This window comes from Rutilus rutilus, assembly GCF_951802725.1.
Source record: "Rutilus rutilus genome assembly, chromosome: 16".
Classification (NCBI taxonomy): domain Eukaryota; kingdom Metazoa; phylum Chordata; class Actinopteri; order Cypriniformes; family Leuciscidae; genus Rutilus; species Rutilus rutilus.
In genome coordinates this window covers 20,791,811-20,811,331 of record NC_140224.1, presented here as the reverse complement: position 1 = coordinate 20,811,331, position 19,521 = coordinate 20,791,811, and the positions used below count along the sequence as shown (strand labels likewise).

At 37.7% G+C, this 19,521-nt stretch overlaps 1 protein-coding gene across 3 annotated transcripts in view; it reads left to right on the top strand.

Annotated features, from left to right (window-relative positions):
• LOC311306097 (sorting nexin-29-like) overlaps nucleotides 1-19,521 on the top strand; it is a 117,605-nt gene that overhangs the window by 18,370 nt on the left and 79,714 nt on the right. For all 3 annotated transcript variants that reach the window (XM_084434281.1, XM_084434282.1, XM_084434283.1), the window contains 3 exons: nucleotides 3,673-3,736; nucleotides 5,120-5,248; nucleotides 18,614-18,699. In XM_084434281.1, coding sequence (XP_084290407.1) covers nucleotides 3,673-3,736; nucleotides 5,120-5,248; nucleotides 18,614-18,699 — 279 coding nt within the window. The remainder of the gene's footprint in view (nucleotides 1-3,672; nucleotides 3,737-5,119; nucleotides 5,249-18,613; nucleotides 18,700-19,521) is intronic.

Here is a 19,521-nt window from a genome sequence, read left to right as displayed (position 1 = left end):
AGTGTATCGTAACACCCCTACTTGTAACACAAAACTTCAGGTTGAATCCCAAGTAGGGGTGACCCCAATGCGCTTTTTGAGCAGACTCTTAATCTCAGGTGTCTCCAGAGGGAATCTCCATGCAGATAAAACAGTGTAAATTAGCCTTTGATGAAAAGCCTATGTGCTAAATATGAATCAATGTCAGGTGTCTCAGACTGCTGTCTGTGAACCTTACTTTCTGGGAAGCAAGTCAAAGCTTTGCCTCCTGTTTTTGCTCCTGCCTGCTTCCTCTCAGGATTACAAACATACTTGGACCGCCTCACTCTGGTGTGTTTCTCCTCCTCCAGATGAGGGGCTCTGGGAGCGGGAGCGGGCTCATCCGCAAGAATTCTCCTCCAGATCCCTCTCCAGCTCTCACACACACACACACACACACACACACACGCTTCTGCGGTCCAGTGTAGCATAACTATGACAACCACGTAGTGCATTGTGCATTTAAAATCCTTTGTGTGGGTGAAAACAGCCCTAAACAGTTTGTTTGATTTGTTCTGTTAAATATAGTGCTATGTAAATAATTCTTGTACTGTAATTCATTTGAAACAGTCCAGTAAGCACACAGAACTAGGCAGCCAATACTAACTGTCTTTATTAGAAAGCACCAATCATTCTTATCAGTCAGTTGTGGCATTGAGTGGAATGGATAGGTCATACATGGGTTATTAGTAATATTTTGCTGATGTTCTTAGGGAATATCGTGAATTTCATGATAATGTTAAAAGTTTAGCTCATATATACAGTAAGCCAATTTCACTCCCCTTGAAAAGCTGCTGATAGTTTGCTGCTTTCAAATACTCCCGTGAATATTTTTATGATCATTCTGTGAAGAGCGGCAAATATTTCAAGTTCTGTTTTTTGCAGCATTGAGCATTGTAGCCAATCACAGACATGTCTGTTGAGCACATTAACATAATGATAAATCAGACGTGTGTGTTATTCAGAATCCCCTCAATGCTGCTCAAAACGCCTGAGTTTTTGTTTAAAGTGAGATCGTAGAACGAGTGTTCATTAATCCTTTCATTACAACCAACAAAGTGTAAAGATGATGTAAATATGAGATTGATTATGCAGCGTAGACAGGTTTTTTGTTTAAAGGAGGAGCAACAGTGCGGAACTCAGTGAGATTGCGCTGAACTGAAGTGATTGACAACTTCAGTGATCATAGAGGCAGTGCTCTTTGCTCACTTTTGGTATATAACAATTTGAAGAAAAGTTTTATTTTTAGGGCTGCTAACATGCTGAACATTTTTGGGAGTGACAAACGTATTTAAGTGCAGAGCAGAATCTGAAAGTGCAGTGATTGACAGAAACAAAGTCTTTTGTTCTGTTTCTATTGACCATAGAAACAAAGTCTTTTGTTCTTCATTTTATTACTAACTTTTCACTTGACCTTTTTAATGTTTGCTTAACTGAAAATTATTTGAGGGAAACGTGCTGTCTTTGTTTATTTACTTATTAGCATTAAAGGAGCCGTATGTAAGATTGTGGCCAAAACTGGTACTGCAATCACTTTCAAATTACTGTAGAGCGGTGTATCCCCTCCCCCTCCCCCCCTGACTCGAGGTTGCCAGATAAGCTGCAGGATCCAGCACGAACGTTTGTAGCTGCAGCTGTGGTAACTAGAGCAGAGCTGGCAACCCGGATGCCGAAACACTACTGACTTCGTGATTGGTAGATAGGTGGAGGGTGGGGCATCAGGCCAAAACACAACATGACAACATCAACATCAGTTGAGGGCTGCAACTTCACTTTTTAAATGACAATATCCTGGCCGGACTACTGTTGTCAGTGATATAAGTATTTGAAATGAACATGATTTCTTAATGTCTAGTGACATATCAGGGCAATTTTATGATTAATTGAAATACATTTCTTACATACAGCTCCTTTAATAATGAACTAATTAAATTTAATAGTTAAATAGTTCCAATAGTTTTTGCTATACAGAAATTGGTACAGAAAACCGTTAAATTTGGCTTGCATTGGTGCCGTCTAGGGGTAGGTGATATGACCATATTCTTATTTAAAAATACGATGAAATTGTTATTTCCCGGTAACGCAAAATTAGATGTGAAAGAGAACTGAACTCGCGATCGCATCCTGAGAGACGTGCTTTTTCCCTGTGTATCAGTCAGCCTGTGCACCGCATTGAGTTCTGTTTCACTGCTTGTTGTGCTTAACACTTTTTAACAATGAGCGCATCCCAAATTCGACGCCATCTCCTCATCTCCAGTAAAGTTCTGTGGCTCGGGGTCGCTTATTCACCTCTTGAGATCTTTTTGTTACAGTTTTGAGTATTAATTTACATATTGCTTTATATGAGTACATTTGTATGATTTTTAAAAACTATTATTTTGGAGTTTTTTTTGGTTCAGGTTTTATTACTGAATTGATGTGTTTTTTTGCCTTTTGGGTTTGTTTGTTCCTCAAGGGTCGTTAAATGTTTTTGTTGAGAGGAGTAATTGCTAATTTTCAAGAGTTGCTTTTTGCCCCAGGATCGTTTCTTTAATTTACTTTTTCATTTGGGAATATATTTAGCATTCCTATCCCTGTATGCATGTTTTTTTTTTGTTTTTTATGTGTGTAAAAATCCCATCCCAACAACAATCACTTTTGCCAGCTTTACTATACAAACCACACAGAAAAATGACTGAAAACAATTGTAGTTCTTTTCTTGTAACCATTTTCTGGAAATAGTTTTTAAGGGGACATTGCACACAAGTTTACTGAAGCGCATTCTGATTACGCCCATGGCTACCAAATGGATCTCTGGTGGTCTGATAAGCTTTTTCTCTTAGAGACGCAATAATTGAGCTATATCGCTGTACCAATGTTGTTGCTTCTAAAAATAATAATAATAATAATAATAATAAAAAAAAAAAATAACAAAGACTTTCAACAAAGACTCTTTGACTTTCTTTTGCTGAGAGTACTTTAAACTTGTTAAATGTGGATCAGGCTAGCCAGGTTTATATAGATGGCTCCGTCCAAGCCTGCGGTTCCTCTGAGATTCATTAAATGATAATGGACTGATAGGAGTGTTCAGACTTTGTCTTTTGGAGCCGTGTTGTTGGGGTTATCTAGGTTACCCAGTGCCAGGTTATCCAGCTTTGAGAGTGCAACGACAACAAAGACTCTCTCTCTCTGTCCTCTTCACTCTCCATGAAAGTCTGGATTTAGACTATACCGAGTGCTGCCGTTTTTTTCCTAGTGTTTTGAAGTGCTGTAATAATGCTTCCCAGTCAGAGCTTTATGTTTCACTCGGATTATTCACAGACTAATGTGTTTTGAGACAGAATCTGCTGAGGCTCCCCTTACGGCTGTGTTATAAATCCCTTACCCTTTCACGTCACCTTCATTTTAAAGAAATTAATGTCGGGTTGGTATTTTAAGCCTCGCATAGTTCTCTTTATTAGTTCTGTGGCGCTATACAAATGAAAATGTCAGTGGTATAAAACAGTAACCCTTATTGAAAGAATGAAGACAGGTGTGGGACATTAAATCCCTCTGAGATAATGAGTCTTATTGTTCAGAAGTCATGTTTTTTCTGAGTTGGGTGAGGACAAAAGCCATTGTTCATTTTGAGTAGGTTTTGATAACCTTTATAACATTGTTTTTTTCCATCCTTAGCTGAACTGCGGCAGGCCATTGTGGCCATGATGAACAGGAAAGATGAACTCACTGAGCAGAACACGTGAGAATTTTTTTTACCATTTTCACTGATTGCACCTTTTGCTAATTCTTGAAACATGAACAGATTTGTCTAGAAATCTGTTCTTAAAACTATTCTTTTGGGTGAGAATGGTTTTTAGCAGTTTTCAGAAATGTGTTCTGCTTGTGTTTCATTGATAAATTTTCTTTAAAATTATGATTTTGGCCGGTCACACTTTCATTAAACTGATACAATATCTTTTTATTTATTTATATAATCTGTAGAATTGACATATAATATTAATAATAATAATAATAATAATAATAATAATAATAACATATCAGTAATACTTTACTATAAGGTTTCGTTTGTTAACATTAGTTAACATGAACTAATGATAAACAATACTTATACAGCATTTATTAATCCTAATTTCTACATTTACCAACACATTATTAAAGTCAAAAGTTGTATCTGTTAACATTAATTAATGCACTGTGTACAACATGAACAAACAGTGAACAATTGTTTAATAGATGCTGTAAAATATTGAGTTAGTTCATGTTAACTAATAATGTTAACAAACGAGACCTTATTGTAAAGTGTTACCCATATGGTGATTTAAGTTTGTTTAATTTTCAAATTTAAGTTTGTTTAATTTCAATTAAAGTTAATTAGTTGATTTTAATATGTTAATATGTTTTAAAGTAGCAATCAAATACAATACTGTTCAATTGTGGTTTTCTTTGAAAATAAAGTAATATTTTTTTTAAGCAAGAATGGATTGACTTGATAAAAAATGACTGAAATATTTTGTAACATTATACATTTCTTTACTATATTAAAACAATTGCTGTTCTTTTGAACATTCTATTCATCAAAGAATCCTGAAAAAATGCGTCACAGTGTCCACAAAAAACATTAAGCAGCACAACTGTTTTCAGCATTGATAATAATAATGTTTCTTGAGCACCAAATCAGCATATTAGCATGATTTCTGAAGGATCATGTGACACTGAAGAATTTTTTTGTAAAATTTTTAATAATAGTGTATAAATCATAAGATTTAAACGGTAGTGTATATCAGTGTTTTTAACTAGATTCATTCAGTATTGGTTACAGTATTGCAAAAATTGCAAACTGCATTTAAAATAAAACTCACTATAACCTAAATATATATTATTAAGATTGGGGAGATTTAAGTGTCTCCTCTCACTGACCCCTTGTTAAAAACATTACTTGAGTTTCAGTGAGTATAAGGCCTTGTTTTGTACCCCATGTGTGAAATGTGTCATGGTGTGCACAGTCAATAATGTGTAGCTGGGTAATTATCCTGTGCACTGGTAGTCATTAAAGACAGCTAAGAAAAAGTGGGTCAGATGTGTGTGTGTGTGTGTCTTAATGATGTTAAACTCTTTGGCACAGGTCTCTGCGCAGTCTCCTGGATGGAGAGATGGAGCACTCTGCTGGGCTCAGGCAGGAGGTGGACAGCCTGAAGAAGAAACTGGCTGAGCTGGAGGAGAGACATGCGGCCAAAGTCCAAGCTCTCATGAGGTAATTTCACTAGAGGCTAACCGAAACAAGGTCTCACATAGGCAGGATATCAGCCTAAATTCTAGTCCACATTGCATTTTAATCTTGCCAAACACCAGACAGAAAGCAGCTATCTGACCTACATGTGAAGCACATAGTTTCTTTTTGTCCCCTTTAGTTTAGGTTTGAGAAAATCTGAAATTGGTGATTCCACCGTGATAGTAATAGACTGTAGCTACAAATAACTGCTCAGCAGTCTGTGCTAATGTTGAACAACAATATCAAAGAAGCAATTAAAAAATGTCTTCATTTTGTGGCCAGATTATAATTTACTTCATGGACTGTTTTTTTTTATCTCACTACCTTGGTACTTGCAACAAAAAAATGACATTTGTTGGCACAAACTTCACAGCCTTGAGCTTTGAGGTTGCCAAACGACACTATTTGTAGACATGAGTAGCTTTATCTAGATTTTTGTATGTACAATTCCTGCTGAATTCCCAGAGATGTACCATCATCCTGAAGAGAGATCAACCAGTTAGAGAAATTTCAAGTGAAAAATGGAATCGCAGCCTGCAAGAGTTTGTGTGTGTTGTGGAGACTAGCTAGAGGATAACATTAGTTGGCTAATGTTAGCATTAATTAACATGAAATGTTGTAGTGTTAGAGCATAATTGGCTGTGTTTTCAGAAAATACATTAAAACGATTAAAAACACCTAGCTGATTCTAATACATTACCATTCAAAAGTTTGGGTTTAAGATTTTTTTTGAAAAAGGTCTCCTATGCACATCGAGGCTGCATTTATTTGATAAAAAATACAGTAAAAACAGTAATATTATGAAATGTTATTACAATTCTTTTCTATTTTTATACATTTAAAAATGTATTCCTGTGATGGCAAAGCTGAATTTTCAGCATCATTACTCCAGTCTTTAGTGTCACATGACCCTTTAGAAATCATTCTAATGTGCTGAATCATTTCTTATTATCATCAATGTTGAAAACAGTTGATTACTATTACTATTAATGTTTGAAACTGTGATATTTTTCAGGATTTGATCAATTTAATTCACCCTTATTGAATAAATAAAAAATAAATATAAATGATAAATGACCCCCAACTTTTGAACAGTAATGTGCATAATTTGTAGTCCTTGAGTAGTTATTTTATAATTATTATGTCTTTATCCTTTTTGAACATTTTCAAATACTTTCTTCATTACCAAATCAAATGTGGTGATTAATCTTGTGGATTGATTTTTTTTTCAACGCAAGTTAACATTTTTGCAGTTATCCTCAAAGTCAACAGAAACCTTCAAGTGTTGTATTTATTCACTCCAAGGATGAGTAACATCAAATTGATTACCACTGCTTCAGTAAAGCATGCTTTTCTAACCAAAGTCTTTCCCGTTTCTTCCTGTCTGAGTCTTGCAAACTGAAAAGTTGAGAGTCCAGTCAGCTTTTCTGACTGAAACCTAATCTGTCCCTGTCAATAGAGACTAAAAATAAGGTGTGGAAATGCTCGGTGCGGCTGTGCGCTCAGAAGAAGCACCTGTGAACCGTGCTCTTGGGTTGAGCTCCAGTGATTCAGCCTGGCTCAGTGGGCAGTATTTAAGAAGAGGGATCCATACGGCAAGAGGCTAAAACGCTCTCACAATCCTCTCCCACGCCGTCACATCCAGGTTTAACCAGACGAGCAGAAACACGAAGGGATGGTCGTGGCAGCGTCTGGCGGTCGGAGTAATACTTTACCGAACGCTGCGGAGCTGCCAGGGTTTTTGTCTTCCTGAAGTGCTGCGGGATTATTGGGAGAGACATCTTGCTTTTGTGAGCATTTCATCAGCTCTAATGTAGTGGTTCCTCAGGGGGATAATGTGGGGAGTGAATGAACAAATTAATTTAGCTCAGTAGGAGGACAGCGGCCGAGAGCAGGAGGCAGGCTTGTCAGTATGACGCTGTGTCAAAGAGAGGATTATGGGGGAGAAAACCACACTCGGTATCATGCTGGTGACATCTGCACCGTGCCTGGATGGTGCATCCCTCCACTTGCTTTTCATCAGCCTGTTTAGGCAAACTGACACCGAGTTGGCCTCGTTTACAAGTCAATTCAGTAATGTATCTGAAAGCACCGCCAGCAGCCTACCCTTTTTAGATTTACCATCGCAAGAGTGTTTAGTCTACGTGTCACTTTGAGAACGTATTCTTCTGATTCACATTGAAATGTATTTGACCTCCGTTGTGGCTGTAATCGCCACATTCTGTAACACTTAAGATAGGAGCAGCTGCTGCATAATGCCGGTTCTGTGTTTGACGTTTTATTTACCTGTAGCCTTAGGGAGATGCAAATGGGTTTTGGGAAGGGCATCTAGACTGCTGTCATGCATAGTCATGTCTAGGCCTTTTTTACATTGACAGTGCTGAAGGAAAATCTGTAGAATTCTACGAAATATATTTTATCCATTCAACATGGTTGATTGAAGTTGGTGAGGTACCTCGTACCTCTAGAACAGGGATTCCCAAACTTTTGTCAGCCTAACATTTAGAATATATACTTGAAGTAAACGTGACCCTGGACCACAAAACCAGTCACAAGTCGCACGGGTATATTTGTGGCAATAGCTTTTATGCCAAAAATCATTAGGATATTAAGTAAAGATCATGTTCCATGAAGATATCTTGTAAATTTCCTACCGTAACTATATAAAACATTTATTTTTGTGAGTGAATGCAGCACAATTTTTTTGGCGCTCAATTTTTCAAATGTTCAAATAGTTGTATCCCGGCCAAATATTGTCCTATCCTAACAAACCATACATCATTGGAAAGCTTATTTATTCAGCTATTGTGACCCATGTGACTGGTTTTGTGGTCCAGGGTCACAAATATTCCTTCCTGAGATTTTACGTTAATTCATCAATAATTTAACAACACATTCACGGTTCAACATCTTCATGGTTCTGGTCACATGGCATGCAGGTAAACAATACAAATATTTCATCTTCTTGAGAAAGGGTTTTATTTTAATAGTTTTTATTTTAATTTTAAAATGATTTGTTTATTGTATTTTTTCAATTTTATGACTTAAACTCATGAAGCCCCTGTGGTTCCTCACAAACCCCTGCTCTAGCTGTTGTTCCAGGAGATTCAGACCAGTGAAATATTTTTAACAGAGTAAGATCACTTTTATTCAGATATTATTCATGTCTTTGTTACAGCTTAATTTAAAGGGTATATTGGTTAATTAGGCTATTTAATTCAGATCTATGGTGGCTTTTTATTATTAGAATAAATAAATGACAAACTATTAAAATAATGAAGCAATTTTCATGATGCAGTGGCTATTTTAATTAAACAATATTATGCATAATGACAAGACTTATAATCTTAACAACCTTATAATTATAATTCTTATAAGACCAATTCAGTCAGGACCACTTCGCCAAGTATGGATAAATAGATTTATTGCGATAATATACCATACAGTTAGTGTTGGCGGTATGGATTTGTTCTGGGCAAAACTCCCACGCCTGTCCATGCAGCTATGCCTGGACAGAGCGGGAGAGCAGCAAGGCAAACCCCCCATGGGGTACAGAACAGAACCAGTATATGCATGATTACAATTCTCAATTACATGAGTTGAAATGAGCAATTACATGTGAAATACAATACATAATTGAAAATTTGCCAAGATTACACTGTAAAGAAAACAAGTGATCAGAAAGATGAAGGTTTGGTTAGGAGGAGTTGGGGTTGGAGGAGGGAGTTTAGATGCGAGCAGCAAGCTATGTGGGAAATGCTGAAGGAGTGTGAGATGTATGTGTGCCGCTGAGATGTCGACACCGGATTGGACCACGTCATGAACAGCTGGCTAACAGCTGATGCGGGCTTGGCTGACGTGGCCTGCCTGAACTAATGCGATGCTTGATTTAATCATCTGTGCCAAACTTTGAATCAGTATTTATAGAAAACTGTTGAATTTTATGAATACGGATGTAATAGTTCTGTGGAACTTTCTTCTGCATTCATAAACAAAATACATAATAAGCTATTATAGAATTGTATAGAACACATTATAGAATTTTATGAATGATGGGTTCATGATGTTACGGTTCTGTGGAACTGTGGAGGATGTAATGCATTCCAAGTGCTAAATCCTTTGTAGCTTATTCTTTTAATACTTTTTCTATGATCCAATTTCCTTAATGGATTTACATTTAGGGAATTCATTTAGTAAGTGTTTTTTAATAGAAAACATTTCTCTACTGGGTCTGTGTAAGGGTGCATGTGTGAAGCACATTGCAAGAGTCATACTTTAATAACATGTCACAAGTGTGTACATTTACATTTATTCATTTAGCAGATGCTTTTATCCAAAGCGACTTACAAATAAGGAATACAACAAACAATTTATCATAAAGAGGAAATAAACACGACAAGTGCTAGTAATACAAAGTTTCAGACATCAGTTAGAATAGTACAAGCTAGAACAGGAATAGTGAAAGCATATGGAAGGAATTTTATTCTGTGCTGATGAAAGAGATGGGTTTTCAGTTGTTTCTTGAGTATTATCAGGGATTTGGCATTCCGGATAGAGTTGGGAAGATCATGTAACTCGTAGCCAGTGCAGAGAGATAAACAGAGGTGTGACGTGGGCTCTCTTGGGCTCATTAAAGACCAGTCTTGCTGCTGTGTTCTGAATCATTTGAAGAGGTTTGATTGTTCATGATGGAAGTCCAGCCAGAAGAGCATTGCAATAGTCCAGCCTAGAAATGACAAGGGCCTGGGCGAAAAGCGGTGCTGCATGCTCCGTCAGGAAGGGCCTGATATTCCTGATGTTGTGCAGTGCAAACCTGCATGATTGTGCTATTCTTGAAATGTGGTCTTTTGAAGGTCAGCTGGTTATGAAAGATTACTCCAAGATTCCGGGCACAACTTGATGGGATTATTGTTGATGAATCTAGCTGGATGATGAAATTGTGCAGTATGGTCAGAGTGGCAGGGAAGACAAGAAGCTCTGTCTTTGCTAGGTTGAGGTGATGTTTTTTCATCCTTGCTGAGATGTCCGCCAGGCAGACTGAGATCTGTGCGGCTACCGTTGGATCATCTGGTTGAAATGAAAAGTAGAGCTGTGTGTCATCAGCATAGAAATGATGTTTGGACAAACCATGTGCCGGTATAATGCGTCCCAGCGATGTAGTGTATATAGAGAAGCGGAGAGGTCTTAGAACAGATCCCTGAGGAACCCCCATGACCAGTTGATGTGTTTTGGATACCTCCCTCCCCACAGACCAGCAAAGTGGAGTCCGGTTATGCTCTGTGAAGACAGAGTGGACAAAAGGTTCTGGGCCCGGTTTCCCAAAGCGTTCTGATCTCTAAGTAGTTCTTAACCTATTCCTTAACCCCTCTCTTAACCTTATGGGACGGTTCCCGAAACGTTCGTACGCTAAGTAAATCTTTTGTAAGTCACACTTTCGTAAGGTTGGTCTGGACCACTCTTAGCTTTACCTTATCACTGTTGCAGGTCTATATGAATATAATTCTGAAGTTTTAATACACCCAGACAGTATTAAAGCAGCACTCAGTAGCTTCAGGATTTCTACGCTGTATTCTCACTTTTTGCTCGCAGGTTTCTCTCTAGAGCTCCCCCCACAGCTTCGGAATAGATATTTAAAGATATAAGAAACTTAAAGTCAAGCTCGGCTTCTATTACAGAAACAAATCTTGCTTTACTTTTAGTGCTAAGAAGAAACTTGTGGAAGCTACTTTTCTGCCTGTAATTGATTATGGAGATATATTGTACATGCATGCTGCATTTTCCATCCTGCGTCATGTTGATTCAGTTTACCATGCATCACTACGATTTATAACAAATACAAAGTCCCTTACCCATCACTGCATTCTTTATGATTTAGTTGGTTGGACATCACTTAAAATTCGTAGACAACAGCACTGGTATATCTTTATTTATAAAGCTATACTTGGCAAATTTCCACTGTACCTCTGTAACCTCCTCTCTGTTTGCTCTGGTACCTATCAGCTACGCTCCTCAAAGTGGTTGCTTTTTAAGGTGCCACGAGTTACAACCGAATTGGGAAAAACTGCTTTTTCTTATTTAGCACCTTGGGGGTGGAATAATCTACAAAAAGAGCTAAAGTTAGAAACCCTTATGTCCATAAATGAATTTAAAACTACTGTAAAGAGTGTTGTGATGGAGACATGTTCTTGTTTTTCTTAAGAGTCTCATTGTGTTTTTATATTTTTATTTTTTAACAATTTGTACTTCTTTTATCGTGAAAATGTAATTTGGTGTTTGTTATGTATGCATTTGTGTGATTTGGCTGCTACCTTGGCCAGGTCTCTCTTGTAAAAGAGATTCTGAATCTCAATGGGACCTCCTGGTTAAATAAAGGTATAATAAAAAAAATTTGACAACACTGTTGTAAAAACTCGTTGGTGATTCTCAGACACCAGAGGCTAGTAGATCAACGACATCAAAGCAGATGGGACATTCTTTAAAACGTCTTCTTCATTCGGGTTCGGACAGCGTGAGGGAGCGCAATAATGACAGCATTTTAGCTGATTTCTTTTGGCCGTAAAGCAGTTGTTTACATCGCGAGACCTGATATCACGCGATACTTCCTGACGCCTTCCTGATACTTCCCCCAAAGTTGCAAGTGCGTATTTTGCGCTCACGGGCACCAGGTGGGTGTGAAACGACCACCATTCAACCCGAAATAAGTAATATAACCATTCCAATGACTCCGAAGCTGTTCAGTTAAGGTAAAAAAGTTACTTAGTTCACCTTTAAATTAGGCTAATTCAAGTGTTTTCATGCAAAGAATAAAATTGTCATTACACTGATTGTTGTTAGATTTTTAATTATATTATTATACAATATTATTAATTTAATTAAAACGCTCTTTTAAAGGCCAGTGAAAGCATAGGCTTCTGTCAGTTAAGTCCTATTCGGACGCTAATATTGTTTCTCATGGGCTCGTCCGGTATTTTAAACATTTACAGGGGTAAGTCGGTGATTTTAGTGCCGTCCGAATCCATAATATCAGTGTTTTTCTCACCCAACCCGCGTAAGAATCCCAGGCCAAATTAGTACCTTCTGTTTTTTGACAAACAGGTCATGTGGTAATTTAATTGCCATCTGAATCCACATCTCTGAGTTTACAAGAGATTCAAAATTCACGGTTTAAATCCTTTTTGATCACTGCCGAGCACCGTACGCAAGATGTAAACTTTTATTACTGAAATGCTGGAAAGTATTTACAAGAACAATATTTCATCGCAGCTTCACCTCAGCGAACAAAAATGGGAAAGAGAAGAAAGCACGTACATTTTTGAAAAGGTTATTGTGGCAGCAATATATGTTACAATTTTAAAATATGTAGGCTAGGCTATTATAGGCTATTATAGTTTGGATTATTTTTTATAATATCCAATAATCATAATAAATTGCAATTTCAACTATTTCTGAAGTGCTTCATTTATAAAGATCACCGCTTTCTCACATAAACAGCCCCTGCACGAGAGAATAATTGATTCTCGAGCCATCGATATCAAACAATTCAGCACCATCGCCACGGACAGCGCCGGGTAACGTCGCACGTAAGAAGGTATATCTTAAGTAGCTTCCTAAGGTATGGTTCGGGGAACACACTTAGGAACATAAACACCTTTGGTAAGATATATCTTTCGAGCTCTCTTAGCGCGCTAAGAGTGAGCGTTATCGGGAAACCGGGCCCAGATGATTTTAAGGCCTGTTTGGACTAAAAACGTATATATTAGTGTCCACACCAGCGGACGATAACATTGTTTATTCTAAACAGGATTCAGGATTGGTGTCTGCTGCTTTAAATGCTCAAGCTCTTTAAAGCAGGATGGATTCTGATTGGCTGTTAATGTTTTATCAGCTAGAAAGAAATTGTTCTGAAAGTAATTTTAGAACTATTAGAACTATATCTTTATCTTTTATAGTTATCATTCTTGGTGTAAGCAGGCCTAAACCGTGTCAAAAGCTGCAGATAGATCTAGCAGAATAAGAAGGGATGATTTGGAATCAGCTTTCGCAATCCATAGAGCTTCAGTGACCGACAGCAAGGCAGCCTCAGTTGAATGGGCGCTTTTAAATCCTGATTGAAGTTAAAAGGTTTAATTTAAACCAACAGAAACCACTGACTGTTAAGAATAGTGACCTTTTTGTGAAATGGATCAATTATTTAGACATGCATATGACTTTTTTAGACTTGTGCATGTTATTTTAAAGTGAATTACATTGTGTCTGTGTAAGGTGGTACTCATTAAGTAGACCACTATGTGACCCATAAGCCCTTCAGAGGGACACCTGCAGTCCCCCTCTTGTGCTGGATGTTAGTCTTCTAATATGAATACAATGGCATGTGTGCATACCGTGGCTCGCTCTGCAGGGGCGATGGAAAAGATCAATGTGGCACACCTGACTTGCTGAGTCCTCCCTATAGAGAAGCTGTCACTTATTAACTTTAATTAAATTGCCACCGAATCGTGCGCAGCTCGCCGGTGCGAAAAACGACAAGTCTCCTCCTTTGAGAGCCTGCCAGACACCTTTGGATCTCCTTCATTCTCTCCTTCTATTGAAGGGTATAAAATGGGCAGTGATAAGCGAGCTACAAAAGGCATCCTGGAGGAATAGGAAGGGATGTTTTTCACAGTAACACAACCTGGATTGATTCTGATTGATTTTCCCAAACCACCAATAACAAGCCTTGTAAGCAAGTGCACATGCGCATGCACACACATCTTGTTCCCTAGAACAGCCTTGTTAAACTTTGTGTAAAGCAGTTCCTGGAATTGAATTCAGTGCTTGCTGTGGGAGTCTCTCAGTGGGCTTCGAACTGCACATATATCCTGAATGCCAGGAAATGTATTGGATTATGTTAATAGATCCTTTAATGCATTATTTTCCTGTATTTTTTATGGAAGATGCAAGCTGTTATTTCAAATAGTGTTGTAGTTCTATTTTAATTGGGGCGTGAATCAATTAAAATGTAAAAAAAAAAAGATTTAGCCATTAATCATGTTAGGTAATTAATCACAACTAACATTTACAAATATTTACACCTATTTACACCCCTAATATTTGTAGAATCAACAAAAAGGAAGTATATTTTGAATACTGTTCATTTAACAGTATCTTTTGGATGTCCTACCTGCCTGTCAACATATGTATTTCCATATCTCCGCGCAGACATCACTTATCATCAGCGTGTTCCATGAGTCTATGCAGAGTTGAAGACAGATAGTCATAGAGCGCCACAAACAAACAGAAGAGAACTTTTAATGTTTTTATTTTTATGTAGCTTTTCGTAAACAGGGAAACATTAATAACAATCACAATATGTTCTACAATAAGTGTCAGAAACAAAACTTCCCCCCTGCCCTCATTCGTAGATGTTATAAGTACAAGTCCTACACATTGTATTCCAAGAAACTAAATGAGTATGTGACAGACTGCGTAAATATATGAATACAGCGGGGAAAATAAGTATTGAACACGTCATCATTTTTCTCAGTAAATATATTTCCAAAGGTGCTATTGACATGAAATTTTCACCAGATGTTGGTAACAACCCAAGGAAGCCATACATACAAAGAAACAAACAAAAATAAGTTCAGAAATTAAGTTATGTGTAATAATGTGAAATGACACAGGGAAAAAGTATTGAACACATGAAGAAAGGGAGACGCAAAAAGGGCATTGAAAGCCAAGACAACTGCTGAAAACTTACAGTAATTAAAAAGCAATCCAGCCCCGTCAGTGGAAATTAATAACAGCTGGTTCAGTCCCAAATGATGGCCTACAAAAAGGTCTCATTGCCAAGGTGTCACACAAGACACATGTCATGATGGGTAAAAGCAAAGAGCTGTCTCAAGACCTTCGCAACCTAATTGTTCCAACACATAATGATGGCATTGGTTATAGGCACCATTCTAAGCTTCTGAATGGTCCAATGAGCACTTTTGGGGCCATAATACCGAAGTGGAAAGACAATCATTTCACCGTAAATTTGCCTCGACCAGTGCTCCTCGCAAGATTTCTAATAGAGGAGTGAAAAGAATAATCAGAAGAGTTGTCCAAGAGCCAACACCAAGTTGTATGGTGTTTTTAGTGTAATGTGCACTGCCATTTCTCCTCCAAACATGGTGTGTATTATGGCATCCAAACAGTTCAATTTTGCTCTCATGTGACCACACTATATTCTCCCAGTATTTCACTGGCTTTTCCAAATGTTGTGCAGCAAACTTTAAATGAGCTTCAACATGCTTTTTTCTTCAGTAATGGAGTCTTGCGTGGTGAGCGTGCATACAGGCCATGGCGGTGGAGTGCATTACTTACTGGTTTCTTTGAGACAACAGTACCTGCTATCTGCAGGTCTTTTTGAAGCTCTCCACAAGTGATCCTTGGCTCTTGGACAACTCTTCTGATTATTCTTTTCACTCCTCTATCAGAAATCTTGCGAGGAGCACTGGTCGAGGCAAATTTATGGTGAAATGATTGTCTTTCCACTTCCGTATTATGGCCCCAAAAGTGCTCACTGGACCATTCAGAAGCTTAGAATGGCGCCTATAACCAATGCCATCATTATGTGTTGGAACAGTTAGGTTGCGAAGGTCTTGAGACTAGGCCTGTCACGATAACAAATTTTGCTGGACGATAAATTGTCCAAGAAATTATCGCGATAAACGATAATATTGTCGTTCTGAGACCATTTTCATTTAATATAATTATAATGGCATAATAATGCAGGTACAACTTTTCAACGATCTATAAACTTTTATTTCTAAAGAATATTAAACATTGAAAACGGAAAACATTTTAAATATCCAAAAAAATGAACAAAACAACCAAAAACAATATAAGCAATGGACTCTTAGTGTCTGTTAACAAAATAAATGTCTGTTAATAAATAAAATGGATGTAAACAAAATTGCACTTCAAAAAATATTAGCCTAAACATTAGGCTTTAGACATTAGGCATAAATAGTGAAACATTCCATAACAGGCAAAACTGACAGTTAGGACCTTTGTAAACAAAACAAAAAAAGCCTTAACAAGCCATATCGCACAATTTTGCACTGTTACTCCTGTTACTTTGTCCTCCTGTTACTTTGTCAAGTGATTGTGTACTGTCGGGAAGACGGAGACGCTCTTTATTACGTGTGTATGCTACGCACTGAAAATACTTGGTTAGGATTAGGGGTGAGGAGTGCGTGCGTATTACACGCCATAAAGAGCGTATCATATGCACGCAAAAACTATTTTTGGCGTATAAATGGCACGAGAAATAACATTCGTGGTATAGATACGCATTTTCATGTGATCGGGCTCGCTGTCGCAACTCACAACTACCGTCTTCTCTCTCTCCCGGCAGTCGCCGCAAACAGTCCCGCCGGCGCTTTCCCACACAAAGACCATGTGACTGACAAGCGCCGCGCGCCGCCTCCCCATACAAAGACCATGCCACTGACAAGAGAGTTCACTCCTCCTATACGCTAAAGAACCGAGAGTCGTCATCCAGTCTCTCTGATAGAGAGAGAGAGAGAGAGACGAGGAAAACAAACAAGCATGCAAATGGAATTATCGCGGCCGGAAAAATTATCGAGCTCATTTTTTTTTATCGTGTGATTAATTGACTTATCGACTATCGCGACAGGCCTACTGGATTGCTTTTTAATTACTGTAAGTTTTCAGCAGTTGTCTTGGCTTTCAATGCCCTTTTTGCGTCTCCCTTTCTTCATGTGTTCAATACTTTTTCCCTGTGTCATTTCACATTATTACACATAACTTAATTTCTGAACTTATTTTTGTTTGTTTCTTTGTATGTATGGCTTACTTGGGTTGTTACCAACATCTGGTGAAAATTTCATGTCAATAGCACCTTTGGAAATTTATTTACTGAGAAAAATGATGACGTGTTCATTACTTATTTTCCCCGCTGTATATAAACATGAGGAAAAATAAAATACACAAAAATGAATGAATAAAATTACCTTGATGATGCATAGTAATAATATATACATACGTATACATATCATACATGTGTATATACACCTATATTTAAAGAAACTATATATACCTACATAATTATACATCTATGTGCATTTACACACCCCATATACCCATTCAAACACATTTATACTCATACACCTGCATGGCCACACGTACTTGCATACTCATACCATATGTTCATAGCCGTCAATGAAAAACGAGTTAGCTAAGTGGGTAAAAAGAATATATGAATGGGAGAAAATTGCAAATGACACTTAACTTTTATCTCTAAGGATAATTCTTGTTCCCAGTAAATTTAACACTAACAAAAAAAAAAAAAAAGGCGGTAACCAACTTTATTAACCTGATTGTCGGAAGCACTACAGTTCCTTGTTAAGATAACAGGCAGTATCTAAGACTAGTCGAAGCACACAGAGCGCACACCTTTCCTTGAGTCCTTAAGTTATGAATCAAGATTAAGTAAGGATTTTATTGGGTTCCACATTTTTACAAATGTCTTTGGTCTATTTGCTCATTTATATCTCAGCTCTTCGAGGGGTAACACATTACTTAGGTCTCTGAGCCAACTCTCAAATATGGGCACCGACTCAGATTTCCACTTCTGTAAAATTGCTTTTTTTTGCTAAGATCATGCATAATGAAATGGCCTGTGATAAATATTTATTTCCTATACTTGAAGTATCCCCAAAAATGCCCACTTTTGGCTCAGGTACAGAAGAGAACTTTTACGGTTCCTCTTGAACCAAAACAACGAGCTTAGGCTGCGTTCACACCATTTTGTAACAGTAATTTACGAGATGGCAACCTGTGACTTTCTGCCCGGAGCTGTTCAAGTCCTCAGACTTGTTTATTCGTTTCTCTGGCAACTTTATCAACGGCGAAATGAATCTGCAGCAGTCAGGTGGTACAAGAAGGAGCTCTGTAAGTTGTTTGCATTCATTATTGTAATGTTATGTGGTTTGAGACATGAGGTAATTTAATGCCGCCTCTCATTTCGTGACGCTTCGCAGACTCTGCTTTGCGCGTTCATGTGTTTTGAAGGAGGCGTGGCTTTGGAGACGCTCTGACGGGAGGGTGGGATATCATGCTTTCAAAGCTAGCTCGCTATTGCTAGGCTCTCTGAAATTGCATTCCTTACCTTTAAGAATTAAACATATTTTAATTGATAGTATGTTTAGCTTTGCCTTTCTTTAGTCTGAAATATATCCACATGATTTTTCTCTCTGAGAGCCTGCTAATTGTGTTTCACTTCATGATAATTTAAAAGTTTGTTTTTTGTCTAACAAATCAGCTTCTATGTGCAATTTTGTATTTTTATTTTTATAGAGAGAATGAGGTTCTGAAGGTTCAGCTGAAGAAGTATGTTGGAGCTGTCCAAATGCTGAAAAGGGAAGGCAGCCAAGGCAATGACGGTAAGTCAATGTTCTCATACTATAGCATGTTTTTAAAAAAAAAGATCACCTCCTAAGATTCTGTAACATGCAGCCATTTTTGATTAATTGGTAATTCTTTTTTAAAGGCTTTTAAAAACTTTAAAACTTGTTGCCAGATAAAATCACCTTATCAAAGTCAAACACATTAACGTGAAATATTTTGTTGAGAAAAGGACTGTTAATTATATTTTATGTTAAAAAACGTCGTTATCTGTGCAGTGATGCGTTGGATCTGCAGACATTCTAAGCTCCTGGAGGGTTTATAAGGAGCCCAAAAACATGTCTAATTAAAATAAAATAAAACTTTTATTGAAATATTGCATTGTAGCTGTTCCTTCGTTACTGCAGACTATTAAGCATGTGTGTGATGAATGACATATCCCTCAGTGGGATGCTGTCATATGTTTGAACAGCCTGTGTCTATAATTTCACAGTTTTTCTGCGATATGGTGGGAATTTCAATTATCTCTACATCATTCAATCAACAGATTGCATCAGATGAACATTGTAAGATATTTCCATGCAGTAAGTTTAGTGTGGTTGCACAGCTCTTATATGCAAAATAAAAGTATGCCTTACAGGAGGTGAAATGAGAAGAGTTTATCAAAATTCCTGTGTGGGTTGTTTGCGTCTCAGCCCTCCGATAAATCCAGCTAACTGGGTGATGTACACCCAGCAACTATTGGTTGTGAACCTTTAAGATTGCGCTTTGCATCTTTTTAATGGATTTGGCAAACACGCTCCTCTTCACTGATCAGCAGTTGCAGCTCTCCCAGCTCGCATTGCGTCGTGCTATTACAG